Genomic DNA, 15,244 nt, shown 5'->3' on the forward strand with positions numbered 1-15,244 from the left:
GAACTGGGCGGCTGGGTAATGTTACCTCCCCAGAGCTTCCCAGCAGTGTGCAGTGTGGGACCTTCCTCTGGCACCCATGGTATCCACGTGTATCTTGGATTTTCCCGGTGTTTAAGGAATGCATTTTCTGTGTTCAAAGCCCTGTAGCTAGGGAGGAGGCTGTTAGGGGTATGGTCTAGGCACAGTTCATTGAAAACTACATTTGATGTTGCACACCCTGCGTTTTTATTTTCCAGGTGTTGAATTCCTGTCACCAGTAGTCTTGCATATTGTTGTGGTCTTTGAACAAATTTAATAAAATTAATTTCAATTTTATGCATTCACTGTAGGTGAGCTATAACCTTGCCATGATGAATGAACCCATATTAACAGCATTTTTAAGTTAAATGTTTTCTGATAAATTCTTAGTTGTAATTATTTACCTTGTATAAAAAAATAAAACCTTATATGACTGATTTTTTTTTAGGGCTCTTGTGTAGTGGTTACATAATCGGTTTCAGTATGCTTTAAATGTACTGATCAATTATCACATCTAAAAATGTTAGGTTTGCTTCACTCTCTGGGAGATATCTAAGCAGATCTGTTAGGGTTGCTGGTTTCAATTGTTAAGATGTTTAGGTGTTAGTTCGGTGCACTGCATTTGTGTCTGCAGCCTTCTGTTATGGCAAGATAATTTTTAGTGCAGGATTCAAATATTTTTCTATTTGCAAAATTTCTTGTTCACGTATATGGCAGCAGAATAAAAGAGGACAGTATCACATGGTTTAATTTAAAGTCTTCTAAATACTAGAATCAAAAATTCTGTAGTTCGATTTTGTATGCATACATTGCAAAGTGATTTTAGTTTAGTATTGTATTAATGTTGCTATTCTTAGATGGAGAGCACGGCAGAAGTCAGTATTGCTTTTAGTCAGCTGACTTATGTTGCATTATTTTGCAGAAGATTGCGTGGAAAATTGGATAGTATTCAGATTGCTGACATGGTTTATAGAGATGGGAAAGAATATGATAATAGTGGACCTAAAAAGAGAATGGAGTTGTGGCCAATTTATAAAATATGAGGCACTTTCTTAGCATAAGTTATTGAGTTTCTTTCAATGTTAGATTCTGATTTTCTAGTGGTAGAATTTTTTTTTCCAAATCACAAACAGTAGAAATCCTAAACTATAGATCAGATATGCTGAATAATTGTGAGTGAAGTATCAATTTCTTTTGAGGTAGTTTAATAACTTATCAGCATAGTATATTGGTGATCTAAAAAGTGTTTATTAGTTTAAATTATAAATATTTTTAATGTGTCAAAGCATACTTTGAAATTCATCATCTGGCTATTTTTATCATTTCTCTTCCTTGTCCTTCCATCCTTATATACATGCAGTTTTGCATAATTTTTCACAGTACGTTCTGGCTTTCAAAATAGGAATCCCTGTATGTTTCATTTACAGGTGGGAAAAATGGGTCATTTGATACTGGATGCCATTCTCCTGACCCTTTCTGATTTGTAGGATTAAGGCAGAAAAACTGTATGGACACTTAGTTTTAGATTACTGGAGCTACAGTAACATAGCCATATGTGAGGATGATTAAAGGGCAGATTAAGCTTTGGAGGGAGGAGTTTTTTGAATATATGTATCTATTTTACATATTACTACATGTTTTCAAATGGACAAATAGATATAACCATGCTGTTTGAATTAAGTTGGCAGTGTTCTGGAATATAATTCTGATGCTTACGTAGTCTTTTTATAATAAAAATACAGATGATTTTCTTCTGTAGGATGCATGTGTTTATAACTTAGCAGTCCAGCACTCCCATGCACAGAGAATTACAAGGTCTCAAGTATAGCAAGTTTTAATCATTCTCCATGTAATCATGGCTGATGATTCTGACCTTTTAGAGTTTCAGTGTAAGCTTTAGCTACCTTCAAAGCTGTGCACGCAGAGTGCTTTATTACTTTGACACTGATACTAACACATCCCAATTTCGTTTGCATTATCCAGCTGTCGTTTCAGAGAGCTTCACTAATTAATGCACAAAGCTTAAATCCGCTGCCTTGAATACGTTGTGTGGAGGCCAGCAGCTTGCTCTTAGGTTATTTGGTTGCATAATTTTTAGTGACGCTGCCAGCCTGCAGTAGCTATGTGACCATGGCTCTCAGGGATGAGATTTAAAACTCAGGTATGCAGTATGCTGAAAACAGCCCCTTTTTCAAGCAGTTTCCCCTAGTTTCTGGCGGTTTCACTGATGGTAGCTGCATGCTGCTGCTGCTGTCTGCAGGTTGCCTGGCTGCCATTGCAAATCCTAGCGTTGTGTGGCAGAGCCGCTCTGGGAGTGAATATATGTCGTTTGTGGTGGATGGGGGAATGGTGTTACTGTTTTTAGTATAAACCAGTATGTCACTGGAAAATCGTGGCACTTAAATGCTACTACGTTTATGTGTATCTGAGCGCACATCCAGTCGTGTCGTTTTCCCTTTTTCACGTGCAATAAAATTTCAAGGCCTCTTAGATATAGCTGCCTTCAGGGCCAGAGGCCTCTGGATGCTCGTCTGTTGTAATGCCTGCAACCTGCGGAGCTGCCTGATTTTGTTGGATTCCTCACAGGTGGTATTTGCTAGTGGCTGTAGTGGCAAAAGCCGTGAACATTATGCATCACAAGCAAGACAGGCAGTCTTCCCCAGGCTCTTACATTTTGATTACATGCTTAGTTTTAGTTTCCCTATGCCGGCTAACCTCTAATCATCTGTGAGAAGAGATGTGGCTGGGCTGTATCTGCCCCACATGCACTTGGCTAGTACATGAGGTGGCTGTATCAAATGAGTGCTTTCTTCTTAACTTACAAGGATACATGGACACAGGTGGCAGCAGCAGCGTGGTAAATGTGGTGATTTATGAACTTCCTTGCTTTAGGAGGAAAGTGTTGTGATAAGGTGTAGTTGTCATTCTGGATGAAAATACATGTTTTTTTAAAATAAACGCATAAGCGTCTTGATAATTTTTCAGGCTTCCTGGAACATCATATTTTAGATTCAGAGGTTCTTGTCGGAAACTTCCCGTTTGCCTACCAGTGCCTTCCAGTTTGCTGGCACACATACAGTGTGCGCAGTAGCACATGGGTGAGGGACTCTGGGAAAACATACCGTATGGAACAATTTTTTTTTTTTGTCATGAAAGCTCAGCAAATTTTAGCACAGCTTTCACCTAGTTAACTTTATTTTGTAGTGCACACAGTTGCCACAGAGATAAAGCCTGAACGTGTAAAAAGCTACATTCAGAGGAATCGTGCTATTCATCCTTGACACATCTCTTTCGCTGCTGTTGTACAGCAAGATAGTTACCTCTTGCTTTAGCGAAATTTCCCTTTGGCTGCATGCACTGATGGTGCTTTTGTTGACTAGTTCCCAAAGATAGACTCCTAATCTGCATGTTTTGATCACATCCAGGTACCACTGATCTCAGTCTTTTCCGAGAAAAAGCATTGAGGCAATTTGGTTCCAAAAAAAAAAGGCAAAAAATGAGTTTATCTTAGCTTAGCAGTCTATGGCCAGCTCATGGATTTATTGGAAATAGCTGTTAACTGTGTCATTAACAGTAGTGTGAATTGAGGTGAACCCTGACAGTATGTTGTCCATTTTAAAGCTCTTTGCTGACAGTGGCAGTAAGAATATGATTGTAAGAAAGGCACAAATAGCTATGTAATTATTGTTCAAATAAGATGTTTACCCATTGTTTGACTTCAATCTCGACATATGGAGATTAATGCTACAATCTTTGAAAAAAAAACAAAAGCTGAAATCCCAGTGAGATTCATGTAGTTATCAATTTTTGCTCTGGATCAAAAGTAGAGGGCCAAAATAGTTAAATCAAATATATATGTATTTAGTATACCCTGTTGAAATAAGCTATGCTACATATACTTTAAAAGCAAAGTCCTACTTCCCTTCCCCAGCTCTCACACAGGTAGGTACTTGTCAGCAAATTTAGGGTAGGATATTCACGATTGAGTGTTGCTCATTTTATGTACCTTTAAATGAGTATGTAGGTGTGGGCATGGTGTATATTGGACTGTTTTGAGCACAGAGAGGGGTGAATGATGTAACACATTCAGGAGGTTGTTTGCATCTTGAATGAAAGCGCAAGATTCTCCGCATTTCTAAATTGTAAATTCTTCTACTTATCATGAGAATGTGACCTTAGCCAAAATTCAAAAAAAGAAAGAAAAACAGCAAAAAGTTGACTAGCCATATACCTTTCCCTCAGAGAAGCAAAAGTTTTATTCATTGATCTTATGATTGTTGTCTTACAGTGAAATAAATGCCCGGCTTGATGCTGTGTCTGAAATTCTCCTGTCAGAATCCAGCGTGTTTGGCCAGATTCAGAATCTTCTTTGTAAGCTGCCAGATATAGAGAGAGGCCTCTGCAGTGTTTTCCACAAGAAGGTATACCCATAATTATCATAATTTATTGTTTTTTAAATGGTGTGTTTCTGTCTTAATATACTTCCATAGTTTTTGTGTGTGTATTTAAAAATATTCCATGTTAGCAAGACTGAAGCTGACCTAATAAAGGGATACAAGTTTATAATGATGATTTTGCCTTATGGTAGAGTCTTCTGTTATTTTGTACGTTACCAGTGGTACGTTGTTTGAAGAAGAAATGTCTTAATAGGGTTAGAGAACAGATACGCTGTATTGCTAATGCTATCAGGAAAAACATCTATCGTGTTAATGCATTAGTCACTGGATTTATTGAGATGAGATGATGTGGTAGGTCCTTCTGCCATTGATTTTTTTCCCTCTAAAACAATGCATTACAGTCTGTATGCTTATCTAAAATCACACTTGCAAGTGAAACCACTTGACTGTAGTCAGCTGTTTTCAGATGAATGTTAATTTGTTTATAAATCCTGTAATTTGGATCTCACTTGCACATTTTAATAAGAATTACCTGTAATGAGACACAGGCAGTTCTTAGCTGAAGCAGATTAATGTGCTAATAGCGCCTGTGCAGTACTTCATGTTCTTTTATTTCACTGTTACATTGAGAGGTTTTGACAGTTTGTTTTAGATAAAGGAATAGGTGGGTAGAAGGAGAGCAAAGTTGTAATTTCCGTGGATGGTACAGCACAAAGGCTTCATCTCTCTGAAAATCTGAAATTCAGTTCTTTTCAAGACCCTAAGGTGTTACTGTGTTAGGCGCATGGACAGACTTGTGTATTTCAATGAGTGGATAGCGGTCTTGCCATAATGCAGCATATGGAAAGAGGGAGAGTGCACCTACTTTGTCATTCCCTAAAATGTGCAGTGTCCACATGATACAATTGTGTTTTTTTTTTCAAAATAACTCTCCAGCAGTTAGTTTACTTATTAAGGGTTCAACTCATTTCAGGTTGAGTGATGTGTAGTAAGGTTTGTAGGAATACATCTGTATTTCACAACATTCTGGCATTCCTCCACTGCTATCTTGTTCTTTCTTTTGTGTGTGTGTGTATGCTGGTCTGTATCTGTTTCTCCAGTTGTCATCCTTTCCTGTTGTAGGGCTGATTACCCTTCTCAGCTTTAAAGTCAGTGTTTAGGTGGAACCAGTCAGAGTTCCTCGATTTTCATGTGACATAAACTGCCGGCTGTCTTATCAACAGCCACAGTGGGGTGTTTCATGAATCAGATGTTGGAAGGAAGTTGCAGGAGCAGAGAAGTGCTCCAGCAGAATTCTTAGGAAGGGTAAATAGGGGGGAAGGAAGAATGGGTATTCTTGTTCCGAGCATGTGATTTGCCATTTGCCTTTGAATTAGCTTTCCTTGGTAAAAATCTAGTTTGTTACCCAATGCAAAACATGATGGAGAGTGCCCTAAGCACTGAGTAATTCCTGGAGATCTGTAGGACTTTGAAATGACAGTGTCCCTGAAAGGCAGGGTCTGTTTTGAATAAAGAATCAAGAACAGACTCTTGAAAACAGATTCTGAAGTCCAGACAGACAGTGAATATGAGCCTGAAACAAGGTCTCTGCGAAGTACGTGTATATTCAGGAACACTAAGTACCTGGTTTGCTTGATTTTTTTGTTCAGAATATCAAGTGAATGCTGCAATTTCAGTTCCCACTAAGAGTGTTTCCAATTCTGTTAACTCCAGATGTCCAGCTCCCACATGCTCAACATGAGGTTCCCCCTCTGCATTTTCATGCCTATTAAGGGATACAAAACTCTCAGCAGAGCACACTGATGTCTTAACTAAAGGAATTCCAGCTCTGCTGGAAAAACTGCCGGAGAAAAAAAAAAAAAAGGCAAATCTGACAAGTCTTTCATCTTTCAGGCTCTTTGGACTTTGGTGATGTTAGTTTTTAAGGAGGTATGTTTCACAAAGGGACGCCTCTGTACTGTACAGGGGGGGCTGACTTGTCTCAGTTGTTCTAAACATCTTTCATTTAGATCAGCCACTGCAGAACTTCTGTTGTGTGGTATACTTTGCACCAGTAACCTCTGGAGGAGACAGAAAAAACAATAAGGCAAAACAGTGCTGTGTTGTGGAACCAACTTTGCAAGGCAAAACATCCTTATAGGAGCTCTTCTGGTAAATAAGTATTGTGTCATCATTGTATATTTTCCTGGTCCGACTGTTAATTTTTTGAATAGGTCCATTGATGATTCTTATCTGGCAGCATAATTCAGATTTGCAATTACTAATCTGACCTTCCACAAACTCCCATTATCCCAAACCACTAGAAAACATTGCTGGTCTAACTCCAGGTATGAGCAGCCCAGACCTAAAACAACGTTCTTGTACAAAAGGGGAGGAGAAGGGGAAATTAGGTATTGCCTTGGAGGTGGTATTACCAGCTCCAAGTTTGCCCCAGCCTAGAAAGGAATTGTGGGGACGATAATTATGGGAATGAGGCAAGAGCAATGTTACAGTTGCTATGGAGAGTGAAGTTAATACAAGAACTAGTAGTTCTTATTTCCTGCAGCTCCAGCACCTGACATCTTCCCAGACAGAAATACGATTAACCACAAAATGGCTTTACCCGTCTCTGGCAAGAAAAGGACAGCTGGAGATGAACTCTGTGAAAGACCTCTTGGTAGCATTCAGTAATTGACTTCAAAAGGCAAATGAGAAATGGAATTGTCAAGAGTTTTGTCTGAGTTGCACCCAGAGCTGATGCAGAGTTAGATCTTTCTGGAAGACATATTGGCTTAATGTTCCTGTTTCCCTTAACAAGTTCAGCCTACCCTATAGCTCCTGGAGAAAGCCACTATGTAATTTCAACAAAATAAATAAAAATAAAAGTAAAAATTAGGTCACATGCATTTCTTTATGTTACCTGCATCTCAGGACAGTGGGAGGTAGGAATGGCAGGATCTTGCAATTTGTTTTCCTCTCAGTTAAAGTGATGGCTGCTTACCTTTGCTTTGGATTGTACAGAATGTCGAGAAAGTTGTCAGAGCTCTATGCTGGACTAAGTTTAAAAACCAGTACAGAACAAAAATGCCATCAGTTCTTTAAGAAACGTGTCTCACAGGGCCGTTCCAACGTTGCCTGCTGGTTTCATGCAGTGGGTCTGTGTTTCAGAAGATAAATATTTATACAGACTTGATCCGTAAGTGTTTATCTTATTTGTACCCTTGGCTCTATAAACATTACTTTTTGACTGAAGCTCAGTCACTGAAGTGGCCAGCAGTCATGATAACAAATGGACAGGGAATTTATAGAACACATTAAAGTGAAGCAGTTTCATTGAAGTCTTGCATGAGAAGTGAAGTCAATCAAACCTTGCCAGGGTGTGTAATAAAATGTCATTTCAGTGTGTTCTGCTCCTAACCTCAGCCATAGGGTGTCGTTGTTTTTGAGTTCCTTACAAGTTGCTGCAGTTAAGAAAAACAAACAAAAACACACAAACAAAACTGTTTAATTCTGAATCAGTGTTTGAACTTTGCCGCCCATTTATCAGGCTGCTAACCTGTGCAAAATAAAGTAGGCAGTTGTTACAAGAGGGCTGTTTGCTGCTTGGCTGCCTCCAGCCTCCTTGTGAGATTTGCCTTTCAGCTTTCCAGTGAATAGTTTGCTTCTTCAATGTCATGCTCAGGCTCCTCAGAGGACAAGAGTGCTGCTCAGCTCAGTGCTAAGTTTATAAAATCTTTCACATAAGCTCATCTACCAGAATGATGTTGAAAATGTGCCCCTCCCTGGAAGCCGCGTTTGACGTTTCATTAAAGAATGGGTGATTTTCAGAAGATCCTAGTATCCTGATGATTTAGAGAAAACTGTTCTATATCTTTGGATTTTTTTTTTCTCTTAATAAATTACCACCTGTTATATATGTCCATTAAATTAGTTATTGTATGTGTAAAATTTTGAGAATAAATTCACCTATAGCATGTTATTGACTTTAGCTTACACGTGTCTTAATTTCTTCTTACATTTTCTTCTACCATAGCAGTGTGCACCTCATAACTTAAAATGAGATGCAGTTTTCTAAAGAAATTGCATCACTGATATTTTTAGATTTGCAGCACTAAATGATGACTTGAGCAAATTGTTCCATGTTAAGCCGATTAATATAAACAATCTCCTAAAAGGGGAACATAGTAACCTTAGTACGCCAAAAATAGTACACTCACTCTACTAAAAACTTAAAGGTAGTTATTACAGCTTGAAATGAGTGAAAAATGGTTGCTGTATTTTTCAGTTCCTGTTTATTTAATTTGAAATACTTTTAACTTGGAGTGGTCAATGGCTGTCAGCTGTGGGTCTTTGTGGCTCCCTTTCAGATCTGTTGGAAACAATTTTACCAAAGCAAATAAGGCTAAATTGTATTTAGTGTTGTTGCTGAAAGGGTGTGAGGACCTAACATACTGCTGTGTATCTTCTATCCGTTGTCTTTGGTGGCCTCCACACCATTTTCAGTACAATTTGAGAAACTGCTGGTTGAAATTATTGTTTGACATCACTGTCAACTCTGAGGTTATTTTACTAGTGCCAGAGAAGCTGTAGCTATCGTGGAGGGCATTTCAAAATTAGACTTCAAAAATATCACTGAATAGGCATGTGAGCATCTTTAGGGAATGCAAGACTATTAATCCTGCTTTATGTAAAACATTTTACTACGTTTTAAAAGCTTCTAATTTATAACACAGTTGCATATTTCTTTTGTAAGGTTACTTAGGTTTTAAATTGAACTACTCCCTCTTTAATGGAGCTCAGCTTTTCAGAGTTATTTTTATGCGTCTGTTCCAAGTTACCTACTTGCTTTGTTCTGCATTGGAACCATTAAATTTTAGATGCGAAGTCCTGCAGTGTTACTGAAATCAAGCTGGGGAAACAATAATACTCTGAATAAGCGCAAAAGGGTTATGTTCACCTTCTTTCTTGGGAACGTTGTGTTCAGCAAAGTTTTTTTTTGCAGTAAAGCATGCTGAATTTCCCATGTTCCAAAGATACGGCAGACTGTAGCTCGTACTAGAATAAAACACATTTTAACCCATTAGACAACAATTAAGTTGTGTAGTTTAGCGGAGTTCCTGCAAGTAACTTCAGCATGTTTATTAAGCACCCTTTGAGAAATCTCGTGATAGCTGTCAGGGTTGTTTATGGTGCTTTTTGTACAAGACCCTTGTTTTATCTTTATATGTATATATATATATATATGTTGTGGTGGTTGGGTTCTCGTTTTATTTTTTTGTTGGTTTTGTTTTGTTTTGTTTTCTTCTCTCCCTGCTTCCTGTGTAGGTGAGAGTACCTTGAAATCCAGCTTTCCCTTCTTGTTGAAACCTCACCTTCCCCAGCCTCATGACTCTTACTGGAACACCTCAGACAGGTGTTCTTGTACATTCTTTTAATCTTTTCCTTTTTCTACTCTCTTAGAGATAGTGTGCTAGGTAAGTTGCTAAGTCCCAGTTTGATTACTTTTTTTAAACTTTTTTTTTTTTTTTTAGGGAACAATATTGAGAAAACAAACAAACCCACCCAGTTTATCTATTTCCTACTGCCCATATTTGGCCATTCTTTTTTTTTTTTCTTTTTTTTTTTCTGGACATTGTTCTCCTATGAATCACCTAATGGTGTCTGTCAAGAATCTACTATAAATTCAGTGTGACAGGGCAGCAGCCTTTGTATCCTTGAGGAGTACACTTTGTAGTCAAGGAGAGTCTTACAGAATTTTATCCTTTATATACATGAAGGTTGATGATGATGATGCAGTCAGTCGTACTGTATTTTACTTTGACTTTGAATCCAAGCCTGGGTTTATCGTTTGTTTAGTCTTTGAGACCTTTCCTTTGTGCTTTCACTTCAAATGCCATGGACAGATTTACTGTTTTATTATTTTGTTTTATTTTGTTGTCATAGTTTTTATAAGATAGATTCAGCAAATTCCAGATTATCAGAAAGATGTTGATAAATTGCAACAAGCACAGGGGAAAAAGTAAGTTTTCATGAAGCTGAATAATGGTTTGTTTACGAAGGAAGATTAAAAGATTATAGTTTGGTTAAATTGATGATTAAAGGAGAACAGAAGGTTTAGAGGTATTTGAAAGGTGTTAACAGCAAAGAGAGAGTGGAGTTGTGTAATAACTGGTTGTGGAGTGTAATACGAAAGAGTAAAACTAGAGATATTTGGATTAATTTAATGGAAGAGAAACTTAGGCTATCAGATAAAAACTTTACATGATGAGATTTTGTGGATTAGTTTATGAAAGGAGTGGCACCACATGGCTTCTTGAAATGTTGATGTCCCAAGAGTAGACAAAAAAAAAATCTTGCAGAAAAATTGAGCAGTTGCAGGGAAATCACTTAGTAGGTCTCTTCTACCTCAGACTTTCATGGATATGAAACAAATATAACTTAAGTTTTCCAAAAAGATTCAAAATATATCCTCTCTGGCCTTATGAAATGTCATGGTTAAATTGCGTATTGCAGTTGTCAAGTATCTGCCAACCTTGCCTGTTTGATGTGATGAGGTAGCTCTTTAGCTGAACATCCCTACTTCAGTTCAGTCAGAGAGTATCTAAGAGTATCTAACAGATACTGACTGGCGTTACGATAACTTCAGTCGCATTGCTTACTCTTCTGACGGAGTACATCTTAAATGTCCAGAAATGATTTTTTGTTTATTTTTATTTAATAATCTCTATGATAGCGCAAACATCTCTGAACACTGCCATTAACCTAGGAATTACTTTCTTTCTAACTTTATTTTGGTCAGAGACTTAAATTTTCAGCATCCACTGCAGATTGCCAAGGCTGCAGATCTAAGGCTCTTTATTTTGTGTTCATACCACATGGGGGTCACTCTTCCATCTCTGGTTGCAGGTGTGATATGTATTTCATGAGAAGAGAGTTAAGGTTGTTTTATAATTATGTTTTATGATTTTTCAGAAGGTTGTGTTTAGACATTCTTCATGTTTCAAAGGGCTAATAAACATTATAGAGCAAGCTTATTTTGGGGGTTTGCATCTGTGGGGACGGAGAGAGACTGTTTCTTTCCAGACAAGCATTTTTGTTAATGCTTGCTTCCATGTGTGGGTTACAGAAGTAGTTCTGGACAAATAACTACAGTGTAATAGATGAGAGAATTACTTTAGTTCTCGTATAAGGATGTGGGAAGGAACAAGAAACAAAAATTTACCTCTGGGGAGGAATTTAAGGAGAAGAAATGTCAAAATAAAAAAGTAGATACTTTATGAAATAGTTCATTGAAGCCTACTTGTTCTTTGATAAGGGTGCTAATCACCAAAAAATACCGACCAGGAATGAAACTCTAGACTACTGCCCGGTGAGAAGAGAAAGAATGTCTGTAAAGAAGAAAGCAACGTTTGTGGTGTACCAAGAATATTATAATAAAAGCACTTTTGCATTCAGCATATCCTGTGCCCTCCCTTGCCTCCTCAGGGCAGGTGAGGAAGATAAAGTGTTTTCTTTTAGTGTTGTCAGCTGACCAGTGGGAAAAGTTCAGACCGAATCAGAAATGTTGCTACACTTCAGTAAAAGGAAAGAAAATATAAGCATAGTTGTTTACGGACATTTTTTTTTTCCAAATCTTCTGAAATGGAAATGCCCTGGAGTCCCCAAGAAGTAACCAGGATGTGAAGGGGTTTTGTGTCTCAGAGGTCTGTGTTTCCATCTGATAGGCAGATATGGTGTAGCACAAATGGAAACTTACTTCGGTAAAAATAAACATTTCAAAGAGAATCAGCATTACCTGATCTATTGGTGGGGCATTTAGGTGACTGAGTGTTGTCTTGAATGGGAGAACTGAGAAGGGGGAATGTGGCAGGAGGTGAATTGTTTTGGCAGAGTTGTTAACTGCAAGCAAAATCCTGTCCCTGACAGCTGATTCCTGAAGCTGAGCCAAAAGTAACAAACGGTGCTGACACAGAGGAGCATTAAGAATCTAACAGCAAGATATCTGAGCTGCGTCAGAAGTAATATTAGTAGTTTTAAGAGAGAAAGAGAGAAGAGTTCAAGTTGTTTCTCTTTGACAAGTCGCTGATTTTGGTGAGAAGTTGCGTTAAAGAATCTGATGCTTGTTTTTCGTGCTCGTATCATGGAGCGAGCTCTGAAAGCACTGTGTGTTATTGGCTGCACTCTGAGAGATTTCCTTTTGATGATACCCTGGCCAACTGCCTGAAGGAAATGATAGAAAAATCTCTTTCATACCTCTGTAGTGAGGAGAGGATGAAAGAAGACTGGGTTAGTGTTTTCTCCTTATTCTCAATTCCTTACCCAAAAATGTGCAAGTGGGGCCCCATCCCATGGAGACGCTAGGATCTCTGTGATAGGTCCAACTCGTCACATAGACTTGGCAACAACCAGACAGACGCTGAATCTGGCAATAGCTACAAGCACTTTAAACAGTGGTTTCTGGTGTCCTCTTTCTTTTCTTGTCTGTGCTGCTGTGCCAAAATTCTCCCTGTGCCTAGCCTTGCCTTTCCAAACCCTCTCTTGTCAAAACTACAGCTTAGGGATTCAGATGTAGAGGCACAGGCCTGTATGGACATATTGTGGTATTCATAAAATCACTCAGCATGCTTATTTACTGTCCATGCATTATCAGTCTATTTTTCTGCTCTTTGTGTACCGCGTACGTGTTATACATCTCCATCCAGCAATCACAGTAATGGAGATTAGCTCTTGACTGATTCCTGAAGACAATGGTTAAAACAATTAGCATATTTTATTAACTTTGTGAATGTGGTAAGATTATGCAATTGCATTACTGCGCATATGCCTTAACTGTATTTTGTGTGATTTTTTAAAAACGCCAGAAAACAGTAGGATTTAATGAAAGCAATACATAATAATATATAGTAATGATATAGATGTTGCTTTCCTTTGCAGTGTTCAACCCAAGAGTTCTTCTTGATAGTCAGCACCTTGTCTCGTCTGGACTTGGAAATTCAAGCTCTTGTTCCAGTCATACATTCTCATGTGAAAACGCCTCTATTACAAAATGCACTGTTGGAAATCCCAGAACTTCTCTCCCCAGTAAAACATTATTTAAAGATTCTTAATGAAGAAGCAGCCAAGTAAGTAGAGAAAACAAGTGAATCTTCTGTGCCTCATAGGATTTCTGAATGTATTCAGTTATGTGAAGTATGCATCTTGTTTTAATACACCTCAGTTTTATATTTTAGCTTTTACATTTATGCATGCACAGGTTGCTTATAGTTAAAGCAGAGGTTCTGAACTAGGCAAGCAAGTATTTTGCCCCGTGGGTGTCTGCCTCCGGCTGAATAATTTTTGGAAAACTTTTCAGCTGTTTTGGGGAATGAATTTAGAGCAAAATATGTTTTGCTCATGTTAATTTGTTTAACAACTTATTTATTTATTTATTTATTTATTTATTTTTAATAGAGAAGCTATTCCTTTTGAAGAGAGACTTGACATTTAACAGAGTGGCTGTTCTGCTGCCAGGAATATGCCTTTTACTAGCTTTGAGCCTCCCCTCTGTTTCTTAAATCTCTTTACATACTCACCAATAACAGAGAATATGGAGTTTAATAACTCTGAAGACTCCACGTAGCCTGTGGGATTTGTATCCCCTCATAGCATTTATGGGGTCACTGCCCTGTTCATGCACTCTCTCTGGAGAATGACTAAATGAGCTCCTACCTCAGGCTCCAGGTGTGTTCAGGCTTTTCCCTGTAATTGCCTTTCCGTAGTCTTGGAAAGGAGAGCTGAAAGCATGGTGGCTGTCTGCCCTTTTGTATTAATTCTGTCCTTCCTTGGTCAAAGAAAAAGCAATGACAGACAAAGAAATTGAGATGAATATACAATAAAAGGGAGAGTGTCTGTAAATAATTTGTTGTGTACTTCTTTTTCTGAGGAACTGCTGCCTCAGTTGTTCTAATGCCTTAGACCCTGGTTTTAACCACAGGAGGAAGAAGGCAAGAGGCTTAAGGCTTTAGGTTTATGTGGAATATGGAAGCAAGAACATGGCTTCAGTAAGTCAGGGATGTGTAAAAACCTGTCTGGGACAGGTTTTAGGAAGAATATCTTGGAGCCAGTAAAACTCAGTGCTTTTCAGAACAAAACAGTATAAAATCATACAAAAAGCATTCTCTCATGGTGCTAGGCACAAAGGCGATCTGGCTTGCACAGCCAACCTTCCTGAGCACTTGACTTTGCAGGTTTCTTGTCTCCTTTCAGTATAGTTTTTGTTTACGCAACGTGTTTGTTCAAAGATGTTCTGAACCCATCATGAATACCGCCCAGCTTTATGTTCAGATCGTCCTAAACTTCCCTGCTATAAGAAATTTTCATTCAACTTTGTTTGAACATTTTCTTGTGTGAATTACTATGAGATTTAATTGATATACCTAATGATTCTTTGATGAAATATGCAGTATATAGTTTTAATGTTTAGTTATGTTGAGGCAGCACAGTCTTGATCTTCTTTTTCCCCAATAGACTAAAAATAAACATCCATTTTATTTATAAAATCTTTTATTTTTCTCCAGCTGAGATTTGAAAAAAAATCAGAATCAAAGCCCAGCACTTCTGTTATTTGCTTCTGAAATAGAGATAGATGCAAAGAGTATAAATTTAGAAGTTGAGAAGGGTTGAAATATTTGCCATGTCCATTGGATAGGTGGGATTATAAGATTTCTACTGATGCATGGTATCCAATTATAGTTGTGACAGATTATGACAAAACAGACTTTATCTTAATTATACCGGATTTACTGTAGGTAGGTTTAAAATATGTTGTTTTTTTTTTTTTTTTCTGTCAGTGTGTTGACGATGGCTAGAAT

General features: G+C 37.9%; 1 protein-coding gene across 2 annotated transcripts in view; it reads left to right on the forward strand.

The window, feature by feature from the left end:
- The window catches only part of MSH3 (mutS homolog 3), a 113,588-nt gene that overhangs the window by 54,549 nt on the left and 43,795 nt on the right, over window positions 1–15,244 (forward strand). For both annotated transcript variants that reach the window (XM_040540627.1, XM_040540626.1), the window contains exons 13-14: window positions 4,307–4,439; window positions 13,329–13,516. In XM_040540627.1, coding sequence (XP_040396561.1) covers window positions 4,307–4,439; window positions 13,329–13,516 — 321 coding nt within the window. The remainder of the gene's footprint in view (window positions 1–4,306; window positions 4,440–13,328; window positions 13,517–15,244) is intronic.

This window comes from Cygnus olor, chromosome Z (genome assembly GCF_009769625.2).
Source record: "Cygnus olor isolate bCygOlo1 chromosome Z, bCygOlo1.pri.v2, whole genome shotgun sequence".
Lineage (NCBI taxonomy): Eukaryota > Metazoa > Chordata > Aves > Anseriformes > Anatidae > Cygnus > Cygnus olor.